Genomic DNA, 22,075 nt, shown 5'->3' on the forward strand with positions numbered 1-22,075 from the left:
ACTTAAGGCAGGCGGACCCAGGCCCATCCCCCCTACCTGTAACGCTTGTGCTGGTAAATGGGAGCCCTGCAAAACCCACTGTACCCACATGTAGTTGCCCCTTTCAACCCTAAGAGCTACGGTAGTATTGTACATTTGTGGGTAGTGGGTTTTGGGGGGGGGGGTTGGGGGCTCAGCACCCAAGGTAAGGGAGCTATGCATGTGGGAGCTTTTTCTGAAGTCCACCACACTGACCCCTAGGGTGCCCAGTTGGTGTCCTGGCATGTCAGGGGGACCAGTGCACTACAAATGCTGGCTCCTCCCATGACCAAATGCCTTGGATGTCGCCGGGTTGGAGATGGCCGGCATTTTTTTCCATTATCTCTGAAAAACAAAACCGTCCATCTCAAACCCAACGAACTCTGGCATTTGGCCGGGCTAAAACGTATTATCGAAAAAAAAGATGGTCGGCCATCTTTTTCGATAATACGGTTCCGGCCAGCTGTAGCGCCGCCGCCAAAATAGATCGCCGGCGACATTCGATTATGCCCCTCTATGTCATCTTTATAAAATTTGTAATAAGCAACCTTTTTGACATCTCATACAGACACTCTCCTATGAATTTACCACCCATACTGTTTACTCTCTGTTGAAATGTGTGCAGCATTTTAACAATTCTGGAAGAAAATAGTTCTTCTGGTTGTTTTCCATAATGTTTCTTTCAGTTCCTTATTTCTTAAACTATAAATCAAGGGGTTGAGCAGTGGTATTACAGTTATATACACTACAGTAAGCAGTTTGTTAAGATCCGTGGAGTAAGCAGTCTGGGGTCTCATATACACACCAAAAGAGGTCCCATAAAATAATAGAACGACAGTGAGGTGAGAGGAACAGGTAGAAAAGGCCTTTTGTCTACCCTTAGCAGACTGGATTCTTAATATGGCAGAAATAATGTACACATATGATATAATTGTTAATATAAGTGGGGAAAAACCTAAAAGTGAACCTTCAATATAAGTTAAAGTTTCAATGACATAGGTCCCCGAACAAGACAGACTCATCAATGCTGTCATATCACAGAAGAAATGGTTAATTTTATGGGAGCTACAGAAAGATGACTGTGATATTGAAGTAAAATGAGGAACTGGAATTAGAAATGAAAATGACCATGAAACAATAGCTAGAATAATGCAGACTTTCTTGTTCATAATAATGGTGTAATGCAAGGGTTTACAGATTGCAACATAGCGATCATAAGCCATGGCGGTAAGAAGGTAGCACTCAACATCTGTGCAGGCCATGAACATGTACATCTGGATCAAACACTGCATGAAAGAGATGGTCTTATTCTGTGCTATGAGCACTGCTAACAACTTAGGCACTGTGACAGTCACATAACAGATTTCTAGGAAGGACAAGTTACAGAGGAAGAAGAACATGGGGCTATGCAGATGGGAATCAGAGCACACTGTGAATATAATAAGAAGGTTCCCTGACAAGCACATCAAATAAATAATCAAAAACAGAAGGAAAAGGAGGGGCTGCATCTCAGGCTACTCATAGAATCCCAGAATGATGAATTCTGTAACCTTGGTGCGATTCATTTTTTCTATTTCTCCCATTCTGATAGCTGTTGGAATAAGAAAGACAAAACATAAAATTAAAACAAATATATCTAAAGGCTTGACATTATAGCAGGACATCTATGTAGGATGTCCAAAACGTTGCCTAGTTTAAGTCTATTTGATAAAGACGATATAGAAACCTATCAAGCTTATTTTCAAAAGAGAAAGATGCCCATATTTTGACCCAAATCGGGAGATGGGCGCCTTTCTCCTGTGGGCGCCCAAATCGGTATAATCGAAAGCCGATTTTGGGCATCTTCAACTGCAATCTCTCGCGGAAATGGCCAAAGTTCACGGGGGCGTGTCGGAGGCATGGTGAAGGTGGAACTGGGGCGTTTTTATCAGATGAGGAGAGATGGGCGCCCTCGGCCGATAATCGAAAAAAGAAAGGCGTTTTTAGCGTGAATTTGGGTCACTTTTTTTGGACCCTTTTTTATCATGAACAAGTCCCAAAAAAGTGCCCTAAATGACCAGATGACCACTGGAGGGAATCGGGGATGACCTTCCCTGACTCCCCCAGTGGTCACTAACCCCCTCCCACCAACAAAAAAAAAATGTAACAACTTTTTTTTCAAGCCTGTATGCCAGCCTCAAATGCCTTACCCAGCTCCATCACAGCAGTATGCAGGTCCCTGGAGCAGTTGTTAATGGGTGCAGTGGACATCAGCCAGGTGGACCCAGGTCCATCCCCCCCCCCCCCCCCCCCACCTGTTACACTTGTGGTGGTAAATGGGAGCCCTCCAAACCGCCCTCAAAACCCACTGTACCCACATCTAGGTGCCCCTCTTCAGCCATAAGTGCTATGGTAATGGTGTAGACTTGTGGGCAGTGGGTTTTGAGGGGGATTTGGGGGGCTCAGCACCCAAGGTAAGGGAGCTATGGACTTGGGAGGTATTGTAATTTTTTTTTCATTGTTACAAGTGCCCCCTAGGGTGCCTGGTTGGTATCCTGGCATGTGAGGGGGACCAGTGCACTACGAATCCTGGCCCCTCCCACAACAAAATGCCTTGGATTTGTATACCACCAAGCTCAAATCCGCTCAAATCCAATGCATTTGCCTGGCACAAACCGTATTATCGAAAAAAAGATGGACGCCCATTTTTTTCGAAAATATGGTCTGTCCCGCCCCTTCACGTACCCATTCTCGGAGATAGACGCCCATGGAGATGGGCGTTCGCGTTCGATTATGCACCTCCATGTACCTTTATTAATTAGGCTTCCATATCCCGTCTCAATAGTGTACAAATGCCAATACAGAAATTTACACCTACTCCAAAAAAAGTGTAAATGTGAGTATGCTCTCTGAGGTAATTCTATAAAGCAGGCACTAACAATTACATTCAGATTATGCATTCAAATGATAAGAATAAAGACATATATGTACATATTATTATTATTTGTTGCTTTTGTATCCCACATTTTCCCACCTATTTGCAGGCTGAATGTGGCCTACATATTACCGTTAGCGGCGTATAAGTGTTTAAACCCTGAAATGTTGCCTAACGGGATCTTTTACTAAAGATTAGCTTGAGTTATCTGCAGCAGGGCCTACAGGAATAAAATGGGCCCTGCTGCAGATAACTCAAGCTAATCTTTAGTAAAAGACCCCCTAAGTGATTCTGTAAATATTGTAAAACTGATGAGGCTATTGTGAAGATGATGAAGCTCCCACCTCAGGATCCCAGGTCCCTCTTTCACTCAGGGTGAGCTGGTTCTCAGTATGCAGATTTTATGCAAATTAAGATCCTACCCCTTTCTACTCAGGGTGACCTGGTTCTCAAAAAGGCAAACAGAGTCAGGTCTTATCAACAGGATTTTTTTCATGCAAATCTTTATTCCAGCCCATGGGGCACACCTCTTTTAGCTTCAACCACTTTCACAAGCTTGAACAGTTCTTCCAGCTTAACCATTTCATACTCAGTGCAATCTTCCATTTTAAACATTTCTTCTTGCACAGTTCAATACCGATAGATTTCTTCCCCCTGAGCCCTTTCCCCCAGGCATTTGGGCTCAGTACTAGCTCAGTCCCGGACACCCAGTCCCTCCTGGTGAAACAGGTGGGAAATCAGGAGACGAAAGGCAAATTTTGGTTCCAAATAAGGCAACTTTATTGCTAGCAAGTGAACAGCACCGAGTAGCCTCGGGACACTGTGTGTCATAAATCATCTGACGCTTACATTTATACTTCCCTACTGGGCCTGCGCATTTGGCCCCTTACACGTCACAACTGTCATGCGCAGTAAACATTTGTAGTTCTTACAGTACAAAATTGTAGTCCCAGTACGTACACACGTCATAACACTGAAATGATACTGGCAAGAAAAACGAAACTTAGCAGCTTATTCTGTACACACAATGCTCCTTTCTAGCACAGGAGATAAGGTGCGGCTCAGGAATGCAGGGGGGTGTCAGCACCCTCCAAGGTCGCCTATTCAGATGGCGTTGCTACGTGCAAGCTGGTCTTGTATAGGCCTTGCAAACTACTGTTACAAGCTATATATCTAATAGCCCTGCATTCTGTCTGTACATTAGTAAACAGCAAACTTGTCTTGTTAGTAAACAGTAAAACTGGATAAGGCACAAATGTCCAGTGCAGTAATAAGGTGTGGCCAAACAGCCAAAAGCAGAGGTAGAGTGCATAAGTAAAAGTCCATCAGTAGGCACAAAACATGAGGTTGTCCTGTTGCTCAGTAGTATTCAGGTAGTACCGGCGTTCCACTCCTTCATTCCCCCCTTTTGATACTTGAACATCCATTCTGGTGGAGAGTATCACCTCCATAAACCCTGAAAAGGAAAGAAAGGACAAGGATAGTTAGCGAGGGAGGCAGCAAGCGAGCCCTAAGCCCTTGCGCAGCCGGTGGTTGCTTCGCCGGGGTTGAGACGGAGGGCCCCTAGTGGAATCCCCCCCCCTTTGTAGCCGGTCTTTTGCTGGCACAAGGGTGATGGCCCATTTAGTGACTCAGGGGGTTCAAAGTGCACATCAGCCACAAGGTGCTTCATCGTCAGCTTCATCAGACTGGGGAATGGGGGAGTACATCTGGAGAGCCATAAGTTGGGCAGCAGCACGGCGGTCAGCGATGCTTTCCATGGTGGAGCGGAGACACCTGAAAACTAAGGGAAGAGACAAAGGTATTATTAGGCAAGACAGCAAGAACAGGCCACCCATGACGAGGAGGCCTTGCAGGCTCCCGGAGGTTGGGAGCCAGCTGGTGAGGGAGGAAGTCCAATCCCACGCACTGTTCCAGGTCTGGACGGGGACGTGGGCTAGTTTGACCATCCGGTCAGTTATCTCTCTGATGACATGGCTCTGGTCATCAATCTGTAAGCAGCAATTACTGAGGTTAAACTTGCCACACACCCCGCCCTCCTGGGCTAAGAGGTAGTCAAGAGCCAAGCGATTTTGGTAGACGGCGGTAATGAGCTTAGTGTTCTGTCGAGCTAGGATATTGAGGGCCAGGGCAGAATCGTTAGTGAGGATTTCGAGTACGGCCTGTAGGCAAATAATGCGATTTAGCATGTAGATAGGGGTGCGGTACCCGTATGTACCATCTTCAGCCCATGTGGCCGGTCCATAGTAGTGAATGATACGTTCAGGCGGCCACTCGTTGTCCTTCCAGTCTCCAATCTGTACTTTGGGCTTGATGATTGGGAAAGACCGTTTTCGTCGGGTAGGGTTATCAGGCCCCTTTTCCACGTATAGGGGGATACCCAAAGTTTCGCCGACTTGTATGGGCAGAAGGAAAAAACTAGGTCGGACCGTGCCCAAGAGGCAGGTACCGTACCAGCGGGTCGGGAGTTGTTCATAGGCCCTGCGTCCGCAGATATAGTAGTAGCCCGCCGGGGCTACCCACTTGAGGGAAGCGTTCCCTCCGTATGTCCATGTCATGTTCAAGGTGGGTTCTGTCCAGATAGGCTCCGGGGCGGGCAGGTTGTCCGTTTGCCACCAGGTCGTCCGGCTGCCATTATACTGAAGAACCCCCGTACAAGCAGAGTCTCCCACTGGTACAGAGTAACGCTTCGATGGCGCTCGACTAGCGCAGAGGGTACCTATGATATTTGTTCTCAGGGCCCATTCATACGGCTTCGGCCGTTGGGGAAAGGTAATGTTAGTGGTGTTGAGTGCATCCCATGTGTGTTGTCGGATCTCTCTCGCTTCCCAGGGCCATTGTTCACCCATGTCAGTGCCTCCACAGACGAAACAGTTGGCAATTCCGAGGGAGAGGGCGATGTTTTCAGCCAAATTGAGGAACATATTTCGGGCTTCTGGGGAAATGGGGAATTTAGTCTCGGTCTGCTCAGCACGAGCAATTTCATCAAATACGTCTTGGTAGCCGACAACAGTAGTCTGGTAGTGCGTAGGAGGCTTCGTTTCGAGATTCTGATATATGGTAATATATGTCAACGGATCCATTCCTCCGCCGTCAATGCCGAGGCCCCACGTTCCTCTCCAGTGCATGTCGTGTCCTCGGATGGGCCAGTCTAGGGACACATAGTTACCAGAACCTCGACGAAATTCGCCCAGGCCGGCGCATCCGGCATATCCTCCTCCCGTATAAGCACAGACTCGGTCCCAGCCCGAGGCTCGAGTGTCGCCGGCGCATGGGAGCCACACCCACGGGGAGCAGCATCTCATGTCTGGACTGAAGGGGCAGACATACTTGTGGTCCTTAACGTATGCCTCGCGCCAACTCTGGCTACCACACTTGCGAGACCAAGGGTGCTTGTCCATGGCGGCACAGACGTCGAAGGTGAGGGTTGCTACAGTTTGGATGCCACCGACAAGGATACGAGTGGAATTAATGTAATACAGAATGCCATCTCCCTCGACTCCCGGAGGTCCGGCCACATACGCAGGGAGTCCTACGCTGAGGGTGACATTGTAGTATCTTGGTTTGGTAGGGCTGTGGCAGATAGTGAGATTTCCTTGGAGGCATCTGTGGAACTGTTGGAGGCCATTCGGAGTGATGAGGGCACAAGTCGGGAGAAACTGGCAATCGCCTTCCGGGGGCTGCGTCTGGTGAATGAGGGTAGTGACTAGGTGATATCCTCCCTCTATACGGTGGCGCACGAGGCGCAAACATTCAGTACAGTTCTGGCTCAAGGGGTAATAGCTCGGGACTGAGCAAAGGAGGAGTAGTAGGCTCAGCATCATATATGCGGTGGAAGGTATCCGAGCCTTTGCAGCAAGAAGATGATAAGGCCCACGATTATGGCTGCGATAAAGAGAGAGCCAAAAACGCAGTGGGTCCAGAAACTGAGTTCCTGTTGCTGGGCAGACATGAATCTGGTGGTTTACGTCTTTCTTAGAGTCAGCCGTAATGGAGCGTCAGGATGTTGGTGCGCAGTCCAACGCTTCAGGGTGCTGCTAGTGGGAGCAGCAGGCTTCAATCGGGTCCAATGTATCCACACTGGGCTTCCTGCAATTTTAACAGCGGTGGAGGTCGTTAGGAGAACAAGGGAGGGCCCCTTCCACTTTGGCTTTAGGCAGTCAGATTCATCCCACTCTTTTACCCAGACCTCGTCTCCCACCCTGAACCTGTGCGTAGGATTGGTGAGGACCAAGGGAGCTACTCTTTCAGTGTACTGCTGGATGTCTTGCACTACCTGGTGTAAGGCTCTCATCTGTTTCACTAAGGAACTCTCACCCTGTATCTGCAAGGAGTCGGGAAAGGAGGGTAGTGGTGGTGGCCTAGCATACATCATCTCGTAGGGAGTAAGGCCGGTAGCCTTGGGGGTACACCTAAGATGCAGCAAGGCCAGTGGAAGCAGGTCGGGCCATTTGGCTTTTGCTTCTTGGCATAGCTTGGCTAGCTGGTTCTTCAGGGATCGGTTAGCCCTCTCCACTACTCCACTGCTTTGGGGTCTCCAGGCACAATGCAACTTCCAATCGAGGCCCAGTCTGGTACTGAGCTGTTGTGTTACTTCGCTAGCGAAGGCGGGACCGTTGTCAGAGTTTATTTGCTTGGGGAGGCCGTATCTGGGTAGGATTTGATGAAGCAGTAGGGAGGTAACTTCTTTAGCCATTTCCGTTCTAGTAGGCTGGGCTTCAATCCATCCGGTGTAGGTACACACGGCGACGAGGATAGCTTTGTAGCCGCGCGCCGGGGGCATGTGTGTGAAGTCAATCTGGCACACGTGAAAAGGGCGGGTGCCTCGGAGAACATGTCCTGGCATAGGGCCGGGCCCCGTTCGAGGGTTGTTCCGGGCACAAGTCGCGCATCGGCTGGAAGCGTTTTTGGTCCACAGGGATAGTTTGTTGATGTAGTAGGTCTTCTCAAGTAAGCGCCCCAGGGCGTCCCTTCCCAGGTGGGTGCGGTCGTGAGCCTCCTTGGCCACCGTCCAGGCCAAGGCTTCGGGTATCCATATGCGCCCATCCTGTAGTATCCACCAGCCATTGCGTGACTGTAGACCCTCCTGTTGGGCCCATTCCGTTTCTTGGGGGGTGTAAATAGGGGTCTCCGTAGGGAGCTGGACGACGAGTACGGGGTCAGAAGGGTGAGAGGAGTAGGGGAGCTGACTTGCCCTTTTTGCAGCGTCGTCTGCCCGCTGATTTCCCCGGGCGATAGGGTCCGTTCTTCCAGTATGGGCCCTGCAGTGCATCACGGCCACCTTCTTCGGCTTCCATACCGACTCGAGTAATTGGCAGATCTCAGCGGCATTTGCAAGTCCTTTCCCTTCAGCCGTCAGAAATCCCCTCTCCTTGTACAAGGCTCCGTGCACCTGGAGGGTGAGGAAAGCGTATTTGGAGTCGGTGTAAATGTTGACAACTTTTCCTTCAGCCCACAGGAGGGCTCTGGTGAGGGCGATTAGCTCCGCTTTCTGGGCTGATGTTCCGGGTGTCAGAGCCATAGCCTCGATCACATGGTCCTCAGATACCACCGCATAGCCAGCTCTTCGAATTCCCTCTATCACCTGGCTGCTTCCGTCGGTAAAAAGGGTGATGCCCCCTTGCCAGGGTTGATCCTTCAGGTCAGGTCTGCTCGAGTGCACAGTGGCCATTACCTCTTCACAGTCGTGGAGTGGTGGTTCAGGGGCCGGAAGGAGGGTGGCAGGATTGAGGTTGGTCGTGTCCAGGATTCGCACCTCCGGATTTTCGCACAGGAGGGCTTGGTATTTGACCAATCGGGAGTTGGTCATCCATCTGGGTCCGTGGCTCTCGAGTAGGCCGCGGATGGTGTGGGGTGTGGTCACAAAAAGTGTTTGGCCGAATGTGAGTTTATTGGCCTCGTGTATCAGGAGACAGGCCGCTGCAATGCTTCGGAGACAGCCCGGCCATCCTCGTGCCACGTTGTCCATGCTCTTGGAGAGGTATGCTACAGGGCGTTGCCAGGTACCGACCAGTTGGGTAAGGACTCCAAGTGCCAATCCCTTCTTTTCGTCGATGAACAAGTAGAACGGCTTAGTCACATCTGGCAGTCCGAGCGCTGGTGGGGCCACAAGGGCCTCCTTGAGGTCCTGAAGGGCTTTCAGTTCGCTTTTCTCCCACCGGAGATCTTGGCCCTCGAGTTCAGGTCCTTTCAGTTTGGCGTACAAGTCTTGGGTCAGGACAGCAAAATTAATGATCCAAATGCGGCAATATCCAGCGGCTCCGAGGAGTGCCCGTAGTTCCTTCTTATTTGCAGGAGTGGGTTGGTTGCGGATGGCTTGGGTTCGGGGGATACCGAGCCTTCGGGTTCCTTCTCGGAGGCGAAACCCCAGATACTCGACTTCGATCTCGCATATCTGTGCCTTCTTGCGACTGGCCCGGTACCCCTGGGCTTCCAGGGTCTTCAAGAGGTAAAGTGTAGCTTCAGCACATTCGGTGTACGTTTCACGGGCCACCAACAGGTCATCCACGTATTGGACGACCGGCCCATACTCGTCCTGATACGTCTTCAGGTCCTGGGCGAGTTGGTCGCCGAAGAGGGTAGGCGAGTTCTTGAACCCCTGGGGAAGACGGGTCCATGTGTATTGCTGCTTGGTTCCCGTCTGCAAGTCTTCCCACGTGAAGGCAAACAACTTTTGGCTGTCGACAGCAAGAGGGATGGAAAAGAAGGCGTCCTTCAAATCAATGACACTGTACCACTTGGTCTGAGATGGCACTTGGGCTAGGATGGAGTATGGATTTGATACGAGGGCAACTATGTCGGCTACCTGGTTGTTGACTTTCCTCAGGTCCTGGACGGGTCTGTACTCGGATGTTCCTGGTTTCTTAACGGGCAACAATGGGGTATTCCATGCGGATCTGATTGGTTTAAGGACTCCCTGTTGAAGGAGTTTCTGTAGATGTGTATGCATACTATGCCGGGCTGCATAGGGGATGTGGTATTGTCCTTGGTTGACAACTTGAGCATTTGGTTTGAGCTCAATCCAGATGGGGATAGCGTTAACGGCCAGTCCGCCGGGGTTCAATTCCGCCCATACATCAGGCACTTCATCCATTATGGCCCGCCTCTGCTGGGCGAAAGGGGTGTTCTGGTCGTAACGGCAGTCGCCGGGTCCCACAGTTGGGGGAACATGTAGTCTCCATTCTTCTCTTACTGGACAGATAAGTGTTACTGGCCGATCTTCAAAGCGAGCTTCCACTTCACCCGTAGTCTTGAACTTCAAGGTGGCCTGGAGCTTACAGAGTAGGTCTCGACCAATCAAGGGGACCGGGCATCCAGGGATGTGTATGAACTGATGGGACACCATCGTCCCTCCGATCTGGACTTGGCGCTCTTTGAGGAGGGGGGCCGCAAGGGATTTCCCGGAGGCTCCCACAATTGGTATAGTTTCTTTCGTGGCTGGGGCTATGGCAGTGGTGATAACAGATCGCTGGGCCCCTGTGTCTAGTAAGGCCCTCATAGATTCTGTCCCCACCCGAATTTCCACCAGAGGGTCAGTGGGGACTCTGCCCTCCCGGTTTCTTCATGCTGTGCCGTCTCGGGTAGCGTCCACAGCCATCTGCCATTCCCTCCGGTCATCCCGTCCTCTCTCTCTTCGGCCCCTTCCACGGCCTCGCCTAGGGGCCCCCGTGCGGTCGCCGGTCTCCTCCTCTCTCTGCCGGTCCCATGATTCCTCTTCTCTCGGGTTGTCCCGTATCTCCTCTGGACAATCAGCCCACCAGTGTCCTTCTTGTCGGCAATTTGCACACTGGTTACGCCCTATGGGGGACCGCGTTCCTCTTGTTCTCCTGCCCCTCCCCTTTGGTCTAGACCTCATTCGTTCTTCCAGCACCGTAGCCAACACATCTGCCTTCTCCCGCATCCGTCTGGTCGATTCCTTCCGGGCCTCCACCTTTTCCTCCTGGTCGCGATATCCGAACACGCGATCAGCTATAGCTTTCAGTTGGCTGAGGCTCATCCCTTCGAACCCCTCTGTTCTCTGTAGCTTTCTTCGTATATCCGGTGCTGACTGGCTAACAAAACTCATAACCACGGTTGGGAGGTTCTTAGGGTCCTCAGGATTTATCGGGCTGTGCCTCCTAAATGCTTCCATAAGTCGTTCAAGGAAGTCCCCTGGACTCTCGTCCTTTTGTTGGACCACACTGTGGATTTTTCCCATGTTGGTAACCTTCTGCTTCCCCTTCTTTAAGGCGGCCAGGTACGCCTGCTGGTATCGGCGGATAAAGGTTTGGCCTTCGGCGGTTCGGTAATCCCACGTGGGGGCAGCGATGGGCGCCTCCGTTTCTAGTAGGTTCTGTAAATTGGCATGGGCCGGATTCGCATCCCGGATGGCTTGCTCCATATTTTGTTGTAAAAGGCGGCGTTCTTCAGAGGTCAGGATGTGGGCGCTCAACTGCCTAAGGTCTGCCCAAGTTGGATTATAACTGTATATAATGCCTTCCACCAGCTCTATCAGCTGCTCGGGTTTCTGGTCGTAGGACGGCCCATGGAATTTCCAGTTATACAAATCGGCACTTGAGAAGGGAACGTGGCTATAAACTGTTGATTCGATGGGCTGGCCCCCCCCCTCCGCCGGGTTAGGGGTATAGGTGGTGGACTGTCGAACTGGGAATAAGTGGGAGGTTCCCCCTTTTCGGCTGGACGGAAGGGCCTGTTGCGGACTCGATTGGGGGAACCGAGTAATGTTCTTCACAACCCGTTTACTCTTCCGTGTGGTTGTGAGGCCAGGTGACTCAGGTGAGGCTGGACGGGACGTCTCCCCGGTGTCCGACTCTGACCCGGAAGTCTCGGCGTCAGCGGGGCCTTCTGCTAGGCCCGTAAGGTCAGGGTACATAGGAGCATAGGGCGGCGGTGCAATGTCGTCTTCGTATGCTTCCGCCGTAGCAAGTATCGGGGCTTTTGGAGGCTTCTTCTCGGCCGAACCCTGAACTTTCCCTGCGGTTTTCTTTGGGGGTTTTTTCCTAGAAAGTGTGTTGGTAGTACTGGGCGTAGTTCCTGCCTTGACTCTGGTAGCAGGGGGCGTGGTCTCAGTGGCTTCAGTGCTAGGGGCGGTAGGCCGTATGGGGGCGGTCCCTGCGGCCTTCGGGACGGCAGCGGTTGCCGAGCTTTGGAGAGCGAAGGCATGGGTCGGCAGGGTTCTAAGCTTGGTTTTCCGGCCTTTTCTCTGCTTTACCAACATAAGGGCGGCCTTTTCTACCTTCCGTTGGGCCCAAGCCGGCGGATCCCGGACTACATCCAACCACGCTTCTATGTATGGAATGTCCTCGGGACAGCCTGGGTTTCCCTCAATTATAACAATATTCATGACCGCCGCCACTTTTTCATACTCGAATGACCCTTCCGGGGGCCATCCAGCAATTCCTAGCCCTGGCCACATAAATTGACATCTCTGTATCATCCCGGCCCTGCTACATTTATCTAGGTCGAACACTTCGCTAAAGTGTTCCGTCATTAAATCTAACGGTGAAGACCCACCCCCGCCCATCCTAACCTGAGTGCCAAAGGACAGGTGACGGACAAAGGGGGAAAGGGGAGGTGGAGGAGTAAGGGGTCTCGTTCCACCAGACACAGAAGGGTCAACACTCGGCCTGACCAGGACGCGGTCGCCCGGCCTGGAACTGCAAGCCCACTCACACACTTTCATACGCCACAAGAAACCCCCCCGTTCGTTCGCCGCTCGGTTTCGTCGCCGGAGCCTAGTGAGTTTCGGGACCTAGTCGGATACCAATAGTCCGTATTAGTCACTGGCTAAAAGAGGGTGATCACGCCTCTTCTTCGGTCCTTACTGGGCCGGTCACTACGTAGAGTATACTCGCCTGTCCGCCGGGGTCGCAGGCCGCGCCGTCGTGCGCTTCTCCCTGAAATGGAAAAAGGTGCCTTGTCGGAACCACACAGCCCCCTCTACAGTCAGGCGGAGTGGATCGGCCCTCCTCCGGGAGATGGACGCTGAAATCAGCGGTGGCCACTCACCACCTCCTCGGGTGGGAATCGATGACCCGATCCGACTGCAGTGGGGGAGGGGAAGAATATAATCCGATTCCCCTTTCTACTTCTGTCCCATCTGGGTCGCCAATGAAACAGGTGGGAAATCAGGAGACGAAAGGCAAATTTTGGTTCCAAATAAGGCAACTTTATTGCTAGCAAGTGAACAGCACCGAGTAGCCTCGGGACACTGTGTGTCATAAATCATCTGACTGCTTACATTTATACTTCCCTACTGGGCCTGCGCATTTGGCCCCTTACACGTCACAACTGTCATGCGCAGTAAACATTTGTAGTTCTTACAGTACAAAATTGTAGTCCCAGTACGTACACACGTCATAACACTGAAATGATACTGGCAAGAAAAACGAAACTTAGCAGCTTATTCTGTACACACAATGCTCCTTTCTAGCACAGGAGATAAGGTGCGGCTCAGGAATGCAGGGGGGTGTCAGCACCCTCCAAGGTCGCCTATTCAGATGGCGTTGCTACGTGCAAGCTGGTCTTGTATAGGCCTTGCAAACTACTGTTACAAGCTATATATCTAATAGCCCTGCATTCTGTCTGTACATTAGTAAACAGCAAACTTGTCTTGTTAGTAAACAGTAAAACTGGATAAGGCACAAATGTCCAGTGCAGTAATAAGGTGTGGCCAAACAGCCAAAAGCAGAGGTAGAGTGCATAAGTAAAAGTCCATCAGTAGGCACAAAACATGAGGTTGTCCTGTTGCTCAGTAGTATTCAGGTAGTACCGGCGTTCCACTCCTTCACTGGTAGCACACAGTTTTAGACACACAGTCTTTTCTCAATATTAACTCAGTCCCGGACACCCAGTCCCTCCTTGTAGCACCCCGCTCTAGCCACACAGTCTTTTCTCATCTGGGACACACAGTACCTCTTGGAACACATAGTTCTTATTCCGGGACACACATTACCTCTTCACTGTTCTAGACACAGTCTTTGCATCTGGGACCCACAGTACCTCTTCACTGTTCTAGACACAGTCTTTTCATCTGGGACACACAGTACCTCTTTGAACACATAGTTCTTATCCTGGCACTCTAGGGCCTTCTTACCCCAGCCAGCTTCCTTGCTTTGCACACAGTTCACCACCAGTCCAAAGGGCTCAGCCAGTACTTCACATGGGGACCTCCTGCCTCAGCTACCAGCTCTCTTCTTCCCACTGCTAGCTCTCCTTCTCCCCCTCACCCCTCAGGTGGGGTATTAAGTGTTTAATGGCCAAACAGGACCCAGCCCATAACCGGCTGCACCTGTTTCCACCTCCAGGACTCTCCCCGGTCCTAGCGACCTCCAGCTGTACCTCCCCATTCTGGCTCCCTTCAGCAACTCACCAGCCCTTCTCCCTGGACATTTTAGGGGAACCGCGCCCTCTAGGGGCCTGACCAGGGTAGGACAGCCTCTTCCTTATCACAATATATAATTACCTTTCATTCTATCCACCTGATATTTAAAAATATATAACTGGCCAGAAATGGCCGCTGACTGGTTAAATAATGTTTCGGCACCTAACCACAAATATTCAGAGTGAGATAACCAGTTATCTCCACTGAATATTCGCTCGCGATCAGTGCTAAAAGGTTAACCAGGTATATTGCTTGATAACTGGCAATATTCAGCACTGACCTATCTTTCCCCTCCTATCAACTGAACTAACCAATGCTGAATATTCACTTAGCCCAGTGGTTCCCAAACCTGATCCTGGAGGCACCCTATCTAGTGTTTTCAGGATATCCACAATGAATATTAGTGAGATAGATTTGCATGCAGTGGAGGCAGTGCATACAAATGTCTCTCATGAATATTCATTGTGGTTATCCTCAAAACCTGACTGGTTGGGGTGCCTCCAGGACCAGGTTTGGGAACCATTGGCTTAGCCAGTTAAGTTAAAATAGGGGGAAAAAAGGAATATTCAGTGCTGGTCACTGAAAATGGCCCAAAATTGAGCAGCAGGTTTGTAAGCTGCCTCCTGCCAGCTGAATATTGGCCCCTATGTATTTGACAGATAGGCATATATATGATAGAGTCTGGGAAGAGCATAGGTGGAACTCACACATATACACATAATTGATAGAATACTGTAAGTTATGCACATATCTCTGGCTCTGTGGCTGTTGTACATACTCGTTCTTAAATTATAGGGGCATATTTCACCTGTTCTGCTAGTATTCTATAAAGGAAATTAAGCACAAATTTCCTTCTCAGAGCAGGTCACATTTATCCCGTGTTGTAAATTCCATATAAAGTACCACAGCCCTTATTCATTGCTTTCTGGTGAATTTTGCTGTGTTAATTTATATGGAAGTTACAACACAAGATTAATGCGACCTGCTCAGAGAAGGAGGGGTCGATATGTGCTGGCTCCTGATGAAGCTCTAAATGGCCTAGAGAGCCTTTCCCATAAGATAAGTGTTGTACTTGCTTATCAGACCTCTATATACTAATTGCGTTTGAAAACTGAGAATGGAATGAAAACATTGTAAAGGTTTCAGGGTTTATTAGAATATGATTTATTAGATGAGAAAAATGTATTAAAAATACAGGTTGTTTTGACCAATGATTGTGGTGAAGCTGAAAGGTTCAATGTGGCTATGACATTTTGGGCTGTTGCAACCACTAAGGTTTTTCTCCCCCTATATATAAAAAGAGTGTACAATGTATAGGAGTAGAGTTTGCCCTATATGCAATATTTATATTCACAGAGTTCTATTAGATCTAATTGGGCTGTGGTATTTGACCAGCTTATTTTCGAAAGTGGTCGCCGACCATTTCCCGACATAAATCAGGAGATGGCCGGCAATTTCGGAAAAGCGGCGAAATCGGTATAATGGAAAGTGGCATTTTTGACAGCATCGCAGCTTTCCTGTCGCTTCGCCAGCGAAAGTTCAAGGGGGCGTGTCAGTAGATTAGCGAAGGCGGGACATGGGCGGGCATGGGCGTGGCTACCAGATGGCCGGCTTTCGCCAATAATGGAAAAAAAAGCGGCGTTAAGCAGAATTTCGCCGGCTTTACTTGGTCCTTTTATTTTCACGACCAAGCCTCAAAAAGGTGCCCCAACTGACCAAATGACCACTGGAGGCAATCAGGGATGACCTCCCCATACTCCCCCAGTGGTCACAAACCCCCTTCCAAACTAAAAAAATAAAACTAAAAACCTTTTTTGCCAGCCTGTATGCCAGCCTCAAATGCCGTACCCACCTCCATGACAGCAGAATGTGTTGTATCCTCCGACAGCCTTTCCCTGGTTGTGATGTGGCTCTCGGGTGAATGTGACACCTTCTCTGTTAGGTGCCCTGCAGAGTCACATTACCAATGCATTGTGTTGGGTGTAGGGTACTGGGCTCTACTCCCATGGTGCTTTTCCCCCCTGACAACCAGGTCAGAGTGTGCCCTGTTTTGTTTCCTGTTGTAGTCCATGCGGTAGTGGCCATTTTTGTAAGCCAGTTTTAGTTCCCTTTCCTGTGTTACCCACGTTAGAGAACGTAGTTCTTACCTTGCATGGTGCTGAAAGAGGGCATTGTATACCATTGTGCCAGCTCTGACCTACTGCTAATCTTAGTACCAGGGGACTCTTTGCCAGTGGGGCACAACCTCTGATCTGCAGTTAACTGTAAGTAAACGTGCTTATTTCAAGAAAGGACTTTTTCAGAGAGATTAGTCTTCAGGTGTGAACTGGTGTGTCAAAGTTATACAGCAGCAATAAGTCCTAGAGGCTGTATGCAGGTCCCTGGAGCAATTTTAGTGGGTGCAGTACATTTGTGGGTAGTGGGTTTGTGGGGGCTCAGCTTCCAAAGTAAGGGAGCTATGCACGAGGGAGCTTTTCTGAAGTCCACCGCAGTGACCCCTAGGGTGGCTGGTTGGTGTCCTGGCATGTCAGGGGGGCCAGTGCACTAAGAATGCTGGCTCCTCCCACGGCCAAATGCCTTGAATTTGGCCGGGGTTTGAGATGGCCGACATAACTTTCCATTATCGCTAAAAAACAAAGCCGGCCATCTCAAACCCCGGCCAAATCCAAAGCATTTGGCTGGCTGGAACCGAATTGTCGAAACAAAAGATGGCCGGCCATCTTTTTTGAAAATACGGGTCTGGCCAGCTGTTTGCGGCGCCGCCAAAATACATCGCCGGCCATGTATTTCTCCGGCGCCGTTCGATTATGCCCCTCTGAGTATATAAAATTTAGATCTGTTCTATCTGGGGTGAGTGTATATGTAGATAACACCAGTTCCATAATAACATGCACAGAAGTAGAGTAATTTACATATGTAAGCACAAAAGTGTTATATTACTAGGTTTTGTTGGTATAAGGTAAGCTGGCTAGAAGCCGAATATCTTTTTTATCTTTGGGAGAATAATTTTATTATTTTAAACTTTCTCTGTTGCACACTTTGAAGGGCATTTGGCAAGAAAACATGAAATACATTTGCTATTATTTTATTATCATAATATATTTACATCTGTTCATTTCACGCAAGACTTGGCAAAATGTTTGGTCATCATATTTCAAAGGCACACTTTGGGGCAATGACAATGATCTTCCACATTGGAAAGAAAATATGTTGTATAACCCAAATACAGTTGATTATCAGAAGCACAAACAATGACTAAAGTAGAAATATGTCCAAGACACCTATGAATTTCCAACAAAATGCATGTTATAAAGCACCAGTGAAAAATGTATTTCTTTATATTTGTTAGATGTTCAATTTTACCATGTTCCTGATATCATAGAATAATAATAAATGCATTGTATAACCATATTAATATTTCATTAAATGTAAAAATCATTACAGATACACCACATGTCTATAAATAATAAAATAAATCTTCAACAATATGCCTTAACTGCTCACTGAAAATCTCTGAAAACATTCTTCTTCAACAAGGCCTACAATGAATACCTATAATCTTACTAAGTCACCTCACCAACCCACTCAATTATGAAAGCTCACCTTATACAACTATCCTAATCACTCCCTTCCTTCTTCCCCCCCCCCTCCCTACCTGATCGCTCCACATTACTAATTGTATCTGTTATCTTGGTATGACAATGTCAACAAACCTATGTAAGCCACATTGAGCCTGCAAATGGGTGGGGGAATGTGGGATACAAATGCAATAAATAATAATAATAATAATAAGTCCAAAACATCACCAAACATCCCAGAATCATTAAAATGTAAAAATGATTGTAGATCCAAGCCTTAATCTGTTTTCTAAAAATGAAGTACTATGGAGAAGGGCATTCCAAAGTTTGTGGCAGAGCATGAAAATAGTTTAGTTACAGTTTCAGCCAGCGTTGGTCTAGGAACCACCAAAAGCCTTTCCAGAGATTACCTAGTTTTGCTGCTTGAAGACCACCATCCAGGACTTTGAAGGCCAAAGTCAAAGTTTTAAACAAAATTCTTGCCTGAACTGACAGCCAAAGTAATGTGCAATGAACTGACTGAACATGATCATACACCTTTAGGCCCATCAAAATTAGGCCATATTCTGTACATATTGTGGTCTAGTCAATGAAATTATCTAATACAGGACAATTTTCAAAAGCCTTTCAGCCATTTAAAAGCTACTTATGTGTAAAAAAAACCCCAACAACCCACCCCCCCCCCCCCAAAAAAAAAAAAAACAACTGGAGGAGTAGGATAGTTATGGTAGTGAGAACCAAGAAAGGCAGGCTCAAATCCTTTTTACCTATTGATGCTGTTTGTAATCATGTGTAAGTATCTTTGGGGAGTGGGTAGGATTGTGTATAGGTCAGACAAAGATAGGCATTCAATTTTGTATATGGATCAATAATCCATGTGCAAAGAAATTAACTAAATTGGTGATAACAATCAATAATTGGTGTTAACAAGCTCTTAATTGGCAGTCATTGGAAATTAAGCATGAATCTACCCTACACCCTATTCTATAACATGCACATCTAATTTTCATACAGGCCTTTTTACTAAGCAGTGGTAAAAAGTGGCCTGTAGAAGTGCCGGTACGTGCTTTTGGTGACCTAGCAGGAAGGGTTCATGCGCTATCTGTGCAGTAACCCTGCAGCATGCACCAACATGGCCATGCTCTTGATTACCGCCAGGAATGCCCCTTGCGGTAGAAAATAGAAAATGATTTGTTACCACTGGAATGAGTGTGCGCCAACTTCAAAATTACTACCAGGTAGGCACGCTATGGAAGGAGGTTAAATGACCTCTTTTGAAGGCCACTCCCTCCTCATATTTCCTATATGCACATAAAGTGTTCCATCATACATGTCATGAGGCCTTCAGATTATTTTCCCAGTTTAAAACAACAATATGAATGGCTAAAATAAGCATTATAACAAACACTTTCGCATATTTTGGATTAACTGAAATGCCTAGAGATGAAGAATTTAGCACATTATACTAATTTTATACGGTAGCTGGTTTGTAATGGAGAAGATTATTGAGATTTATTCCCAGATTTGGGAACAGTAGGATTTTAAGTTGATGCAATGAAAGATAGTATGGAACAGACTCCTAGATTCCTTTTGGCATGACCTGCACTGATCTGATAGTATTTGTGGCAATTTTGCCAATTTAGCTGGAGTCCAGAATGCTTTGTGTATAATAAAGTATGAGGATTGAATAAAGGGATGCATAATTATAGTCCTAAAAAAGTTCCATTCCCTAGAGGATAAAGAAGTGTTTGATTCCTTTTCCCAAGTCTAAGATTATGCTTGAGCACAACTAGGTCCTTGTGTATTTGAAGGGATTTACAGACCTTGGATGCACATTTAAGATGTAGTAATAGATTTTGTCATAACAACACTCTGACTGCATCATTACAACACTCTGTAAGCCACATTGAGCCTGCAAAAAGGTGGGATAACGTGGGGTACAAATGCAATAAATAATAATAAATAATAATAATTTTGGCAAAATATTAAAACGTTGGAGCAGGTGGATATATTTTGAAAGGACATTGACATTGAATTAGCTGAGAGATTTGTTGCCATTAATTCAGTTTGGGGGTCTCTTACAAAGGCAGGCTAAAAATAAGCATGCACTAAACATTAGAGACACCCATATATTCATTCCTAAGGGCATTTCTAGCATTTAGCACATGCTAATCATTAGTGCGTGCTAAAAACACTAGCACACCTTTGTAAAAGGACCCCTTGGTTAGGTTGGAGGGCAAAGCACTGACATATTTCCTGAAAAGAAACTGGATTACCATTTGAAATTAATTGAGGACAAGACCAAATTAATATTTGCAGAACAGCATATTTTTCTTATCTTAGAGGAAAGTTTACATTGAAATGAGGAATTATCAACACTATCTGAACATTTATAATTTAAGAAAGACATTACCTTGTTCATAGTGCATGAGATGAGTTTCAGAATGCATAAATCATTGGAACAGTGATATTTCTTCATAGATGGGAGGAGGTTCAATAGGACAGGATGAATTGCAAACTTCCAAACAGTACCTACAGTGGAGGAAATAAGTATTTGATCCCTTGCTGATTTTGTAAGTTTGCCCACTGACAAAGACATGAGCAGCCCATAATTGAAGGGTAGGTTATTGGTAACAGTGAGAGATAGCACATCACAAATTAAATCCGGAAAATCACATTGTGGAAAGTATATGAATTTATTTGCATTCTGCAGAGGGAAATAAGTATTTGATCCCCCACCAACCAGTAAGAGATCTGGCCCCTACAGACCAGGTAGATGCTCCAAATCAACTCGTTACCTGCATGACAGACAGCTGTCGGCAATGGTCACCTATATGAAAGACACCTGTCCACAGACTCAGTGAATCAGTCAGACTCTAACCTCTACAAAATGGCCAAGAGCAAGGAGCTGTCTAAGGATGTCAGGGACAAGATCATACACCTGCACAAGGCTGGAATGGGCTACAAAACCATCAGTAAGACGCTGGGCGAGAAGGAGACAACTGTTGGTGCCATAGTAAGAAAATGGAAGAAGTACAAAATGACTGTCAATCAACAAAGATCTGGGGCTCCACGCAAAATCTCACCTCGTGGGGTATCCTTGATCATGAGGAAGGTTAGAAATCAGCCTACAACTACAAGGGGGGAACTTGTCAATGATCTCAAGGCAGCTGGGACCACTGTCACCACGAAAACCATTGGTAACACATTACGACATAACGGATTGCAATCCTGCAGTGCCCGCAAGGTCCCCCTGCTCCGGAAGGCACATGTGACGGCCCGTCTGAAGTTTGCCAGTGAACACCTGGATGATGCCGAGAGTGATTGGGAGAAGGTGCTGTGGTCAGATGAGACAAAAATTGAGCTCTTTGGCATGAACTCAACTCGCCGTGTTTGGAGGAAGAGAAATGCTGCCTATGACCCAAAGAACACCGTCCCCACTGTCAAGCATGGAGGTGGAAATGTTATGTTTTGGGGGTGTTTCTCTGCTAAGGGCACAGGACTACTTCACCGCATCAATGGGAGAATGGATGGGGCCATGTACCGTACAATTCTGAGTGACAACCTCCTTCCCTCCGCCAGGACCTTAAAAATGGGTCGTGGCTGGGTCTTCCAGCACGACAATGACCCAAAACATACAGCCAAGGCAACAAAGGAGTGGCTCAGGAAGAAGCACATTAGGGTCATGGAGTGGCCTAGCCAGTCACCAGACCTTAATCCCATTGAAAACTTATGGAGGGAGCTGAAGCTGCGACTTGCCAAGCGACAGCCCAGAACTCTTAATGATTTAGAGATGATCTGCAAAGAGGAGTGGACCAAAATTCCTCCTGACATGTGTGCAAACCTCATCATCAACTACAGAAGACGTCTGACCGCTGTGCTTGCCAACAAGGGTTTTGCCACCAAGTATTAGGTCTTGTTTGCCAGAGGGATTAAATACTTATTTCCCTCTGCAGAATGCAAATAAATTCATATACTTTCCACAATGTGATTTTCCGGATTTAATTTGTGATGTGCTATCTCTCACTTTTACTAATAACCTACCCTTCAATTATGGGCTGCTCATGTCTTTGTCAGTGGGCAAACTTACAAAATCAGCAAGGGATCAAATACTTATTTCCTCCACTGTATCTAGGAACATTAGAATCAAAATCAGATTAATACAAATATTTAACCTTAGAC

The 22,075-nt window shown here is 47.7% G+C and overlaps 1 protein-coding gene across 1 annotated transcript; it reads right to left on the minus strand.

Moving 5' to 3' along the window:
• Nucleotides 1-647: 647 nt before the first annotated feature.
• LOC115475016 (olfactory receptor 5A2-like) lies at nt 648-20,315 on the minus strand. The gene is made up of 2 exons (XM_030210755.1): nt 20,307-20,315; nt 648-1,532 (listed from the first exon to the last, which is right to left on the minus strand). The coding sequence occupies exons 1-2, from the start codon at nt 20,313-20,315 to the stop codon at nt 648-650; spliced, it is 894 nt and encodes a 297-aa protein (XP_030066615.1).
• Nucleotides 20,316-22,075: the final 1,760 nt, after the last annotated feature.

The sequence above is a fragment of the Microcaecilia unicolor genome, chromosome 7 (assembly GCF_901765095.1).
Source record: "Microcaecilia unicolor chromosome 7, aMicUni1.1, whole genome shotgun sequence".
Lineage (NCBI taxonomy): Eukaryota > Metazoa > Chordata > Amphibia > Gymnophiona > Siphonopidae > Microcaecilia > Microcaecilia unicolor.